This window comes from Glandiceps talaboti, chromosome 14 (genome assembly GCF_964340395.1).
Source record: "Glandiceps talaboti chromosome 14, keGlaTala1.1, whole genome shotgun sequence".
In the NCBI taxonomy this organism is placed as follows: domain Eukaryota; kingdom Metazoa; phylum Hemichordata; class Enteropneusta; family Spengelidae; genus Glandiceps; species Glandiceps talaboti.
In genome coordinates, this window is record NC_135562.1 from 11,467,043 (window position 1) to 11,481,992 (window position 14,950).

Here is a 14,950-nt window from a genome sequence, read left to right on the forward strand (position 1 = left end):
TTTAGCACGACAGAGTCGTGGGAAGATAACATTTTTACACAAGAGCCCGAGCCTGATTTCCCCCAGCCCTTCCCCCCTTGTAACTACTAAAAGCTTACTTACCCATAGTCACATTTTCTCCAATCACATTGTCAAGTTATTATTGTGGCTCCCATGAGCTCAAACTTCTAAAAGACTTTATCATTTATGATGTGAACGTAGTATTGGGCCTAGCAATTGTTTGGTTCCGGTTACACGACCCACTTAGTTTTTCACTGACCCTAAACTTTTTTTATGTACTTGAGAGAAAAAATAATAAAATCGCAAAAAATGTGGTCTCACGAGAAACAGTGGATGCGGAAACTGACATCAACTTAAAAAAGATAATTTAAAACTCTTCTTCCAATCTTAATGACTGTACATCTGATGGGAAGAAACCAATAACACAGACCATTTAGAAAACAACAGAAAATCTGAACTAGACACTCACAAATGAAAAAAATAAAAATAAAAATAAAATAAAATAAAAAATCTGCCTACCCCACCTAATCTGAAATTGAGCGTAATCGGAACCACACAATGTTTTTATTAGGTCTTATAATACGTCAACATAACAATTCTTTTTCCCTTGAGGGCGCTATTTCAATGAGTTTCAAACATTGCAAAGGTCACCTAGGGTCAGGATATGGTGGTGGTGTACTGGTGGCCCGTCGTGATGGTTTAGGTAAAAAATACTCCAATTTAGACGTGCATGGACCAATATACATGTTTCTAAGATTATTTATAACCTATACTGTCATCATACACCATATTCCAGTTTCTCAGTTACGAGATGTTAAAGTATCGACCTATGTAAAATTGGACATTTTGTTGACACTACACTACCGCGCACCAGGTCAGAGGAGACGTTGGTAATAGCGCTGACCATAAAATACGTTCTACGAGCAAATTTCAAGGTAAAAATCACAATTTTGAAACTCAAAACTTATGTTGGATAAGTTGTGCGATACGTTGATCACAAAATTCATGATTTTCAGAAATAGTTTTGTACAGTACGATTTCTTGAAATTTTACTTCCTTATAGTTATACTGTCTGTACTTTTTGGCTGACTAGGACAGTGTACCTGATTCTACAACACAGTCGCTTGTGGGTCGTAATTATTCACAGTATGCTTTCATCTCAATGACCGATAATTACAGATGTATACACATACAGTCCATGATTTGAGAACATTTACTTAAATGACTGGTTGGAAGTCAGATTTAGTGGAATGTGCAAGTAAATCGATCAAATACTAAATTTTGATTTAAAACTAATAAATTCAAAAGTGTATTCCGAGCCAACAAGTGACTGTGGTCTACAATAGCATGACGTCAGTTGCTTGTTCTTATCTTGGTGCGTTTTTTTTATTAGTATATTATAATTATTGAGATACATTGATATATTTTCATAGATATTTAGAGTATCAAAGCCACAATTTTAGTGGCAAGCACTGTAGTGAAAAACGCAACAGTGTTTATTGAGTGCAAAATGGCATGGTTGTTGTGTCCGCATTCAATCACGTGATCACAAGGTGTACTTCAGAACTTTCAATCACCTGACATGACGTGATCAACTCATGGTAATAAAGAATTCAGTTTGGTACACTGCCATCCTGTACGCAGCATTAGTTCTTTCTCGAATAAAAATTAATTAAATAGAAGTAAGTACTTCATATTTTATACACCACCTTATTTTCGTCAAATTTGATGTATTCTATTATCACTGGATATGAATCTTCTAGTCTCTACAAAAGTCTGAAGTGTCCATATTTGGGTTATTTGTAAAACCTGACATGGTAAACAAATATTTTATTGAAATATGACTATTATATTGTTCCTGGTAGATTTGTTAAAGTTATTTTCTGTCATCAACACCCAATATTTTTTCCCTGTCTAGCCAAGGAAATATGAGTATCCTAGGAGCATTGTCATTACGAGTAACTATAGATGAGTAGTGACAAACCCTTATTAGATAGGTCATGAGTAATTTCTGGCTGAATGAAGAAAAATATCAGGGAACAATCAAGTATACCTCTCAATCATGATTAATGAAAAACAGGGAAATTTTGAATGTTTTGACTCAAATTTCAAAAATTTCAGGTCCATTGAAGTAGACACACCCAATTGTTATGATGAAGAATAACTAAAGAAATATCATTGTGAGCTAGGCCATCCGTTTTAGTAATGTCCACAAAGTCTAGCATCTTTGCATGATAGAACCATTGTAGCCAAATGTAGTCAAATGTTTACTATGACATTCCTATTAGGCCAAATAAAAAAAGTTGATTGGTTCTGGTTACCTGACCCCAACTAGTTTTTCACGCCAACCCTAAACTTTTTTTTACATATTCAAGAAAAAAATAAAAAAATTGTGAAGTCTTGCAAAAATAGTGGATGAGGAAACTGACATCAACTAAAAAAGACAATATAAAACTGTTCTTCTGATCTGTAATGGCTGTACATCTGATGAGAAGAAACCAATAACACAGAGACCATATGCAAAATAACAGAAAACATAACTATCTGAACTAGACACTCACATAAAAAAAGTAAAATTAAAAAATAAAATTTGAAAATCTACCTACCCCACCTATTTTAAAATTGAATGTAATTGGAAACACACAATTTTTTTATGCCTTACTATTTCCCTATCAAATTAAAATCTTATTATCTTAAATATATTCTTATTGTAACTCCAGACTATGCCTTAATGGAAAGTGACATATAAATTGGGAATAACAACCAAATCACCAACAATGGCTGATCAAGGATTACAACCAGGTGAACCAGAACCTAAACGATCTCGATTTGATCCTTTTATGGAGACACTGGCCAATTTATCTAGAGAAATTACTCCAGGTTTGTACATTTTCTACATAGATATAGCTATAATCACTTCATTGTGACATTTACCCAAGGTTTTTATGTGAATGGTTATGACCCAATTTCTCGACCATGCTTTATTATATAATACTAGACTGATTTATATGAAGTTATGCTAGAGATGTCAAAGATATTTTTTTTTGAAGAATGACTGTCAGATACATGGCTGTAACAGACCTGAGCTGTGCAAATCCTGTAATAAGGTATGTCAATTGAAACAAATGAAGTCATAGGGTTGGTAAATCTGGTAAGATTTCATACAGGTCTGTTGGCAGGTGTGTAATTAATTGTTGTAATCACATGATGTAAACATGTGTGCACACAGATGTGTATCCAGTGGTGTGTGTATATTTAAGTTCTAGATCTGTTACAGGGTCTGTTAATTAGGGTAGATTTCAGGACTGTATTCACAGACCTGAAACATGGTCTATTGATACAGAATATATACAGTGGTGTGCAATTTCTTAGAATATCTCAAATGTTTTAAGTGCATTTGCAAACATTACATTAAGATAAAGTCATACATGTGACACACCCATATACTTACCATATAGCCATGTACATACTGCTAATACAAGTACTCAGTGTCAAGTGTTGAAAGACAGCCCACATCTCACATCAATGTATCAGCAGTGTACCAACAGCAATGTATACAGTAATGTAGCCACATCACTGTTGACAGGCCTGCATGTAGCCATAGTTTTGTTCCAGTCTGCTGCCATTCTTTGCTGACACAGACCTGTACCACAGGAATGTAACAGGGTTTGTGTAGGACCTGGCTGTTCTTGGAATGCAATTTGATTTTCATTTGTTATGCACACAGTCTAAAGTTTCCTAATATCAAGGCACTCAATTTTACAATTCCACCTCCTCACATTCATTTAACATAGTCATTACAGTTTGTCAATGTTAACTTTGTCAGATAAAATACCTGACTTGCCCAGTAAAGGGGCAGGGTATATTAAAACTGTTTACTTCTCTTGAACTGAATGCAGTGTTACTGATGAAACGATCAATAAAACATAACAACTAATAAAACATTGAAGTCTTTTTTTTTTTTTTTGAAAATGACCTTAACTGTGCTTGGAACTATGTTTTTGGTTAAAGTGATCATCAATGGAAAATAAAAAGAATATCATACTATGAAATACTCCAGATATTATTAATTAAAATAAAAGATCATTAAATTTTGACTGAAAGTGGATTTCAACTCAAACTTTCTTACATTCAAATTGCTCAGGAAAGCCCAAAAGTAGTGTGACTGGCCTTTACAACTCTTGACTCAGTGTTATGTAAGACTGCGTTATCATAATTTATTAAAAAAACATGGAAGTAATAAGGCAGTGCTTCAAATTAGACACTGGCTAACAGAAAAACTTGGTCATTGTCCTGTTTTCTACATTAACAGAGGAATTTGAACACATGAAGATACTATTTGAAGAACGCTTGCCTGTTGGAGCTCTGGAGAGAATGGTTATTCCAGGAAATCTGTTTATTAAACTATACCGAATGAACTATATTAAAGAGTCTAATACATCATTACTAGAAGAAGTCTTGTGTAAAATTGGACGACAACAACTGGTAGAGAAGTATTTGAAGAAAGGAAGAAGATATCATCAAGGTAAAATGCTTAAATTAGTGAGGAAAAGAGGAATATGTGAGATGTTGATACTCATTAGATAAGTGAAACTTTGAGCAATCTTTATTGACATGTGTCCAAATAAGTCTTGTAGTAGCTGTTAAATACTTTTGCTATGTAATTTTTTAGGTGGTGTATGCTATAGAAAACTATACACAGATAATTCTATCCATTAAACACTGAAAAATACACATTATAAGTACTGTAATCTCTTTGATTTAATTATGTTGACAATCTTTGTATTTGTCAGGACAAAGAGATAAGAATAGTTGTGATGTCATCAACAGTTTTCCCATAGTCCCTTGCAAGAAATACACAAAATGGCTGTATACATGTCAAGTGCAGTTATGCAAATTAATCTTAAGTGCCCTCTTGACTGATTAGCTTGAGTAATTTTTGTACCTGTCTATCACTTTCAATATTTTGCAGTTAATATATTAACTTTAATATTATAGAAATGGCCATGCACATTTCTGTCCAATAGAGATATAAGCACTATAGTGACTGATACTTAGAGTTCCTTGGAAGACTAATTGAAACTGGGAAAAGTAAAAAAAAAAAGGACAAAATTTTCTTTAAAAAAATTAAAGGTGAATAACATACTGAAACACTTGAGGCGTTTAAAAATGTCTCTTAAAGGACTGGTCCCAGCATAGACAAGACTCGATTTATGTCTCAATAGAACAGAATGGCATGTATGTATTTGGTTTTCAATACAGAATTATGACTTCAACCGCAAAAATAATTTGGATAAATCCATTTACTTGAATCTGAGCATTTATTTCATTAATTAGTTTAACTAATATTTTCTGTCCCTTCATATTTATTATACCCAGGTACAGGAGAAGAGCAAAGGGAAACTGATCTACCAACCACAAAGGATAGTACAGTTGAAACACCAGCATGTGAGAGTTCTAATTCCCACAGACCACTGGTGTATCAGAACCCATACAATATCCAACAACAGCCAAACCAAACTTTATTTACAGGTCATCAATGTGATATTCTACAAAGACACACTGGGTTTCACCAACCACTACCTCAACCACCTGAGTCTCATCACCAACCACTATTTGTAGCAATTGGGTCTCACCAACCACTGCCTGTAGCAACTGGGTCTAACCAACCACTACCTGTATCAACTGGGTCTCACCAACCACTATCTGTAGCAACTGGGTCTAACCAACCACTACCTGTATCAACTGGGTCTCACCAACCACTACCTGTATCAACTGGGTCTCACCAACCACTACCTGTATCAACTGGATCTCACCAACCACTACCAGTATCAACTGGGTCTCACCAACCATTACCTGTATCAACTGGGTCTCACCAACCACTGCCTGTAGCAATTGGGTCTCACCAACCACTGCCTGTAGCAATTGGGTCTCACCAACCACTACCTGTATCAACTGGGTCTCACCAACCACTACCTGTATCAACTGGGTCTCACCAACCACTACCAGTATCAACTGGGTCTCACCAACCACTACCTGTATCAACTGGGTCTCACCAACCACTGCCTGTAGTAATTGGGTCTCACCAACCACTGCCTGTAGCAATTGGGTCTCACCAACCACTGCCTGAATCAACTGGGTCTCACCAACCACTACCAGTAACAACTGGGTCTCACCAACCACTACCTGTATCAACTGGGTCTCACCAACCACTGCCTGTAGCAATTGGGTCTCACCAACCACTACCTGAACCAACTGGGTCTCAACAACCACTTCCTGTAGCAGCTGGGTTTCACCTGCAACCACTACCTCAACCAACTGAGTCTCATCACCAACCACCATTTGTAGCAATTGGGTCTCACCAACCACTGCCTGTAGCAACTGGGTCTAACCAACCACTACCTGTATCAACTGGGTCTCACCAACCACTACCTGTATCAACTGGGTCTCACCAACCACTATCTGTATCAACTGGGTATCACCAACCACTACCTGTATCAACTAGGTCTCACCAACAACTGCCTGAATCAACTGGGTCTCACCAACTACTACCTGTATCAACTGGGTCTCACCAACCACTACCTGTATCAACTGGGTATCACCAACCACTACCTGTATCAACTAGGTCTCACCAACCACTGCCTGAATCAACTGGGTCTCACCAACTACTACCTGTATCAACTGGGTCTCACCAACCACTACCTGTATCAACTGGGTCTAACCAACCACTACCTGTATCAATTGGGTCTCACCAACCACTACCTGTAGCAACTGGGTCTAACCAACCACTTCCTGAAACAACTAGGTCTCAACAATCACTATCGCAACCAACTGGGGCTCACCAACCACTACTTGTAGCAATTGGATCTCACCAACCACTGCCTGTAGCAACTGGGTCTCACCAACCACTACCTGTATCAACTGGGTCTCACCAACCACTACCTGTATCAACTGGGTCTCACCAACCACTACATGTATCAACTGGGTCTCACCAACCACTACCAGTATCAACTGGGTCTCACCAACCACTACCTGTATCAACTGGGTCTCACAAACCACTACCTGTAGCAACTGGGTCTAACCAACCACTTCCTGAAACAACTAGGTCTCAACAATCACTATCACAACCAATTGGGTCTCAACAACCACTGCTTGTAGCAACTGGGTCTTATCAACCACTACCAGAATCAACTGGGTCTCACCAACCATTACCTGTATCAACTGGGTCTCACCAACCACTGCCTGTAGCAATTGGGTCTCACCAACCACTGCCTGTAGCAATTGGGTCTCACCAACCACTACCTGTATCAACTGGGTCTCACCAACCACTACCTGTATCAACTGGGTCTCACCAATCACTACCAGTATCAACTGGGTCTCACCAACCACTACCTGTATCAACTGGGTCTCACCACCCACTACCACAACCAATTGGGTCTCAACAACCACTGCTTGTAGCAACTGGGTCTTATCAACCACTACCAGAATCAACTGGGTATCACCAATCATTAGCTGAAGCAGCTAGGTATTATAGACTCCTGTTTGCACCAACTATGTCAAACCAATCACTGCCTGAATCAACTTGGTATCACCAATCACTACCTGAATCAACTGGGTATCACCAATCACTACCTGAATCAACTGGGTATCACCAATCACTACCTGAATCAACTGGGTATCACCAATCACTGCCTCAAACAACATGTCATTACCAAGCACATCCAGAACCATCTAGATCTCACCAAACACTATCTGGACCAGCTAGATCTTGTCAGCCAATTGATGGTATGCCATGTTTTCACTTGATTGTTACTTTTTACAAAGTAGGATGCTTGTTTTTTGACATTCAAACCTTTTCGAGTTGGAAGAATTACAAGACCATTACTTGAAAATGTTCAGTAGACAAATGTCACCTCCTATTCAAAACAAGCTTACATGTACTTTGTTTATCTTGTGGTATTAGCTTGATGCTTTGATGGATATTGTAACACTAGCCTCTTTTTTTAAAAATTGTATTTTTGATAGACATCAATCTTATCAAAGTGTGTAGCTTGTCCTGAATTGGTAGATCTTGGTAAATATATTTACTCTGATGAACTTCATGACGTCAAGCAGAAGAAGAGACAACTTGAAAAAAAAAATTATCACATTATTATTCTTACCAATACATGTAAATAACATTTCAGTTATGTAAATCAAAAACTAACAAAGTATATAATCCCTTTCACTTTTGTAGAAAAAACCACATCATCAGTTTATCAAAACAGCAGATCATCTCAGCAACATGATACCATGGCAGCACAATATCAGGAATCCCATTCATCTGCATCCCGGCCTGAAAGTTCTGGTAATGTTACATTTAGCCAGACAACCAGACATCCAGGTAAGCATTTGATGTGTTATTAGTATACGATTAACACTGATACAATCAATTCATTTGTTATATCACTGTAGTCTATAGAGTTCTATACACACAGACATCCAGGTAAGTATTGTGATGTGTTATTAGTATACCATGAAGACTGACACAGTCAGCAGTTAGTTTGGTATAACAACATAGTCTGCAGAGTTCTATACACAGACATCCAGGTAAGTATTTGATGTGTTATTACTAGTAGTAGACCATGAACACTGACACAGTCTATACAGTTAGTTTGGTATAACAATATACATGTAGTCTACAGAGTTCTGTATTTATAAACAGACATCCAGGTAAGTGTTTGGTGTCTTTTTAGCATATACCATAAACACTGAAACAGTCTACAGTTAGATTAGAGTTCTACAGACATCCAGGTGAGTATTTGATGTGTTATTATGAAGACTGACACATTCAACACTTAGTTTGGTATTACAGTAACAAACGTCAGGATTTATACAGTCACACACATCCAGGTAATTGTAGAATGAACCATATAGTTATGTACAGCTGTAAAGTTTTGAATTTGACCAAGAGATTGAAATATTTCCTTTTCCTTTCAGATGATGTATCTGACTCTGAAGTACAACTGATAAAGGTGCTGAAGAGAAAATACATAAAATACTTCAGGAATCACAAACCAATTCCATGGAATGAAAAGTGTAACCTGAACCTGGAAGACGTTTACACTCAGCTTGAAGTTAAAGATGTTACAAAAGGAAAATTTAAAGTTGGTGATATTTTGGAAGATGTTAGCGATATTTTTAAGTCAGTTAGTGAAGGACCAGATAGTACAAATCGTATCCGTATAGAAGGTGCACCGGCTATAGGTAAATCCACTTTATGTGGAAAGATAGCATATGAATGGGCTCAAGGTAGACTTGACAAATATAAACTAGTTTTCTTTTTGAAAATGAGATATGTTACAGGATATAGCATTTCAGATGAAATACAAAACCAGCTATTATTTGAGGATAAAAACATTCCTAAAGAGAGACTTGAGGAAATAATTTCTACTAATGAAAGTTCTGTGTTGTTTCTCCTTGATGGCCTAGATGAGATTCGCAAAAATAAACTAAAACAAACTGAAATTCCAAAAGTGATTTCAGAGGAAAGACTTAGCACTAGTACTGCTGTTGTTACCAGTAGACCTCGTGAGTGTGATAAGTATGTGAGTGAGTGTGATTTACATTTTGATGTGAAGGGATTTACAGATGAAAGAATGAAGGAATATATTAAGAAATATTTTCAGGGATCTGAAGAAAGTACTACAGGAGAAGATTTCATGAAGGAAATAATCAAACAAAAGAGAGTTAATAGGAAGGTGTTTAAAAGGGGTCTCTTAGCTAACCCACTGCATGTTTCATTTTTGTGTATTCTTTGGGAAGACAAACATGTTGGAGCTAAATTTAAGTTTCCAAAAACATTGCCAGGGCTTTACAGAGAAATACTAAATTGTATTCTTAGAAGGTATTGTAATAAGAATAATATAGAGTTAAAAGATGGTATATTACCCAAAGAAGTCATAAATGCAAAGGGAAACTTAATTTCAGATTCTTGTAAGTTATACATGCAAGGTGAGTCTATGTTCAACAAAGCAGACATTTCTCTAGATATGTCATTAGAGTTAGGTTTGCTAGTTAGAGATGAAGGCCCTAGAACGGAAGTACAAGAACTTTATTTCTTCTATCATAAGACTTGGCTAGAATATTTCACTGCTCTACATCTTGCTTGTGAAGCAAAGAATAGAAATTTTGCATTTCTTGATAACATTCTCATTGATCCGGAGACCCATTTATCTGTTTGGAAATTTCTTGCTGGAATTATGGAGAAGCAAGAAATGTGTCACCTCTTTGAAGAATTCAGCCTCAGAGTACAGAGTTTGAGTCAATTCAACTCTTCTTTTGACGCTAAGAAAGCAAACACATTGTCAAAGCTATGGAGTGTCTGTTTGCTGTGTTTGTATGAATCTAAATGGGGTGAGGACTGTATATCACATATTTCCCCATTATTACACGCAAGATTGGTTTACAGAGGAAAAGACAAATTGAAGTCATATGTTTATTATGATAATTTATTAGATGTGAATTACCCTGTAGTCAGAGTATATTCTAGTATTTGTAGTATTGATTGTATTGTACATCTTATTAAATTACTACAGAAAATCCAATCTGTAAACTCTACTACTAATACTGTAGAGTCACTAATAATAGCTGGTGTTACTCCACATCAGGTTTCATTACTATCAACGAAATTAAAAGAAAGTAGAATATCATTGTCTGTAGTGATTTCAGTGATGTCAGTGCGTGCTGATGAGCTAAAGCATTACAATATCAAAAACACAATTCATTATGTTGGACAAATGCCTAAAATGATTAAACAGTCTGAATTCAGTGATATCAGTATTCATGTTTTATGTGGGAAAGAAAAGCCAGATTGCAATGATGAAGAAGTAAAGAAGAGTATGCAAAGCATAAAGGAATCCATTTGTCAGAGTCAGTCAATACAAAGTTTGACATATTCAGTTTATGCAGACCATGTATGTGAACTGTCTACCATTGTTTCTAAACAACTAATACAGAATGGGCCTAGTAGAGTGACACTGCAATACAGAGGTGAATTATCTGACAATGTACAGGAAAGACTTTGTGAATTTATTCATAAGTGTCAAACAACACATACAGTTGAATTGAATTTAGAAACTAGAACCCAGAGTTTAATACCAAAACTTACTGAATCTTTAAAGTGTCCAAGTGATAGTTTGAAATCCTTTACTCTGACCAGTTATAGAGTATTTGACACTGACAATGACATATTGGATGTGTTATCTACCAACACTACATTGACTGAGATAGGGATTGGAGAATTACCAAGTAAAGCAGTTCATAGTGTATGTAAATTTATAAAACATAACAGATGTGTGAAGTCTCTCAGTGTTGATTTCAAGGAGTATAATAGTGAGATGTGGGATCCTATCAAAGAAGCATTGGAACAGAATAAGATTATTCAGTATTTAACACTGTCTAGTTGTAGGTACTATTCATATGACCATTCAATTCTACATCCTTGGATACTAGGTGCAGTCCAATGTTTATTTCCATCTGTTATCAGATCAGTAGAGACAAATCAGTGTACACTGAAGTCAATCACATTCTATACTAAGAGTCATCATGTCCATGATGAGAAAGTTACTGAGATTCAGGATATCATTGCTAGTCAACAGAAACCAACAGATTGGTCTTATGAATACAATGTGACTCCATTCCTTGATTTGTATGATGACAGAATTAGATACAAACACACAGTTCAGTTCAGTGTACAGGACATTACTACCAAACACAGTGAATGTTAAACCTGATACTGTTAACATTACATGCTAATACATTGACCTTTGACCTCATGGATCTTTATTACACCATGTCAGGTGAACACTGGTACTTATAGGTTTTACTCTGACAATTTGATATGTTTTAATAATTAACTTAATTAATTTAAATATTCACTGTGCTTTATTACACTGTACAGTGATGTGATTTAAATTTTCTAACTATATTTTTATATAAAGCTTATATTTTTGATATTTTCATAACATGTATTTATAATTTTTATTTATTTTCATGAAGTCATGATTACTCAAACTTTGTATTTATACAAAGAAGTCTTTGTCTACTTGTCTTTGATGAAATATTTTAATATTTTTTATACTCTGTGTTATTTATCACAATAAATATATACTTTATTTTTATAATTTGTATATAAATATAAATAAATTCAAATATCGGATACTTTTAACTAATAATGTACAATACTTTTATCTCAGGGATAATTGATTTTATATTTTGATGAGACAGAGTTTATAGTTTTCAATTTTATAAAAATCTTGGTGCTCCATATTTTCATTTCTTAGTCATATTTCATGCCTTACATATATGGTGGAAATAAACTTGTAAAATCATATTACTTTTTGTTGTCATGGAGATATATTTTTGTGGATTGTGTTAGTTTTTGAAGTAAATTTGTCAAGTTCTCTTTTTTACCTGAGCCCAGTATTTTGAATTTTAGAGACTATGTGTACACTTGTTATGTTGATATGGTTTGTATGTATTTATACTCAGCTTCCCTTCTGTTATCATAATACACATTATGGAAATAAATATTTGAAGGAAAAGTTGACATTTTTGAATTTGTTGTCTGTATTTATTATGAAATGATATGAGTGTAGACAGGTATGGATGACGTCACATTTCAAATAAAATTAAAATTAAAAAGAAACCTATTACTAATACATCCATCTGATCAGGCTGTAATATCCATGAATGTAACTTTGATATATTTACAAATATTTTGAAAATTCAACATTTGAGCACAATGAAAGAATTGATACCTCCCCTAAAATTCACAGTCTGTTGTGTTTTCATATCTTCAGACATCAGAAATACCGCCAAAGTGTGTCTAGTCTGTCTTGATGGTGAATGATAAACGCAATATGAACAGCGCCCCCAACCAGTCAAACCAAAACGAATGTTGACACTTGTTTCATTTAGTGGTTTATGTTCTTCCAGCACATCAGCGATGATATGAATCAACATCTAACAACAAATTCATTATTTCACACCGTAATCACATTAAATTAAAATATTTTATGTTGCATAGTAAGGAAAATCAAGTAGAAATGTATAATCTGTCGTCAACTCTAACAACTTTTCGTTAAAATTCAGTTTTTGTCACTAATCTAGGCTCAGACCATTTTCTATAGTAGCCCTAGTCGTTGTGAACAAGTATTGGGGACAACTTTTTGGACCTTTGTTAGTGTAACAGGAATAGTGTGCTAGTGATTTTTTTTTTTAAATTAAACCTCTTTTGTTATTGTTATTCTTAGTAAACAGAAGATATCGAGTCCAGACGTTTTTATTTTTATTTGTGAATACGAGTGTGTATATTGAACAATTATGGTCGAATATCCAGATGTGCTAAACATAAAGTTCGTCAACCATTACAACAAACACCCCCTCCCCTCACCTCACTTCATGAGTGTAACTTATTTACTGAGACATATTACATTTGTTACTTTATTACCAACCGCACTCTTGTCAAAAATTATGGTTGTTGTGAGGATCTGAATTTTGCCAACATTTTGAAACATGGTACGGAGTAAGACTCAGAGATCTTGGCCACGTCGTTTTCAGCGCGATTTCGCATTACTACCCACACTACGGGGAAATTTGACGCGATTGCGTTCCATGGTAGCGCGTTCTCATGAATTATTCATGAGCTGGGATAATGAGACGCGCCATTTTCGAAAGTGTGTATTTGGCGCCGATGCCGGTCGTCATTTTTTTCCCGGACACGGATAATCAGGAAGGAATTCGATCTAATTTTGTCATCATTGTGTTAATATATGTTAAAACTATATTTCAGTCGGTTATTTTTCGTTAGAGTTACACTGTAGTGAAAATAGAGGCCTTGAACTGAAGCAGGCCTGCGCCAGTTCTCGTCTTACTGTATAATGCTTGTTAATTTGCTGCAAAAGGTCCATACAAATTGAAGACGTTACGTAGCATAAGTGAAAAATCGAAAACGATAGAGTTTTGGTTATTCATGCAATACAGTTACTGTGAAAGTTTTGTGTACATACAACGCAAACTGAAAAAATTGAACCAACGAGTAGAAGCAGGTAACACATCCACTTTTATAAGGTGTACTACGTGCGTTGTTACGGACGCGTACACTCATGCACTGTCAATGTAAACAAACGTCTTGTCAACTTACAGTGGGCGATCATGCTTATTCTAGGCATATCACGATGTTAAGATTCATACTGAACAATGTATGTGGTTAGTGTAAATATGTTAGACTTCTTATTCTAATCTTTATGAATATTTATTCAATTTCGATTAGGTAAAAACATTGGATACACAAGAGTCTGCCTCCACTGTGCCTTGTCGGGCGTTATTTTGTCGTTCCTCCTCACGGACAGATCCACAGCTCTCTCTAGGTCATCAAACACACCGTTTAGGTTAATATAATCATCGAACTTACACTGCCTAGGTCTGATTTTGCTTCCCTCAGCTTTCTTTTGATGGATGCACTTATTTTCACAGTCTTAGTGTAGGAGTTTCTATGGATATGACCCCTAGGTCAGTAGTTTACTTGTTTCTCGTTGATGGCGCTGTACTGAACAAATCGAACCCCGTTTTCCCCGTAGTGCAATTGAAAACTTTGCAGTGTGTCACTATTTGTGTCGTTTTTTGACGGAATTGGGTACTTTTTCACATTTTTCGGGTCATGTGTAAAGTTGAAGTTAGGAAATGTCCAATATGTTGGGGGGGGGGGGGGTAAGGCACAATTTTTGTAGGAAAATCGTCCTAACTTATCCGATGCAGATCTGTATCGCGCTGTGGAACTGTGTAGTTGAAATTGCAGTGTTCATTTGCATAACCCCCGGAACGACAAAAAACTCAGAATTAAATAAATAATTGATATAAATAAATAAAAATTAACGCAGTTTATATAAATTGGAATTGTAATGACTCT

The 14,950-nt window shown here is 35.8% G+C and overlaps 1 protein-coding gene across 1 annotated transcript; it reads left to right on the forward strand.

The window, feature by feature from the left end:
- Positions 1-2,777: 2,777 nt before the first annotated feature.
- Positions 2,778-11,768, forward strand: LOC144445252 (uncharacterized). The gene is made up of 7 exons (XM_078134795.1): positions 2,778-2,880; positions 4,313-4,525; positions 5,380-5,798; positions 6,379-6,595; positions 7,006-7,785; positions 8,237-8,383; positions 8,980-11,768. Exons 1-7 carry the CDS (start codon positions 2,778-2,780, stop codon positions 11,766-11,768), a joined length of 4,668 nt encoding a protein of 1,555 aa, XP_077990921.1.
- The last annotated feature ends 3,182 nt before the right edge of the window (positions 11,769-14,950 follow it).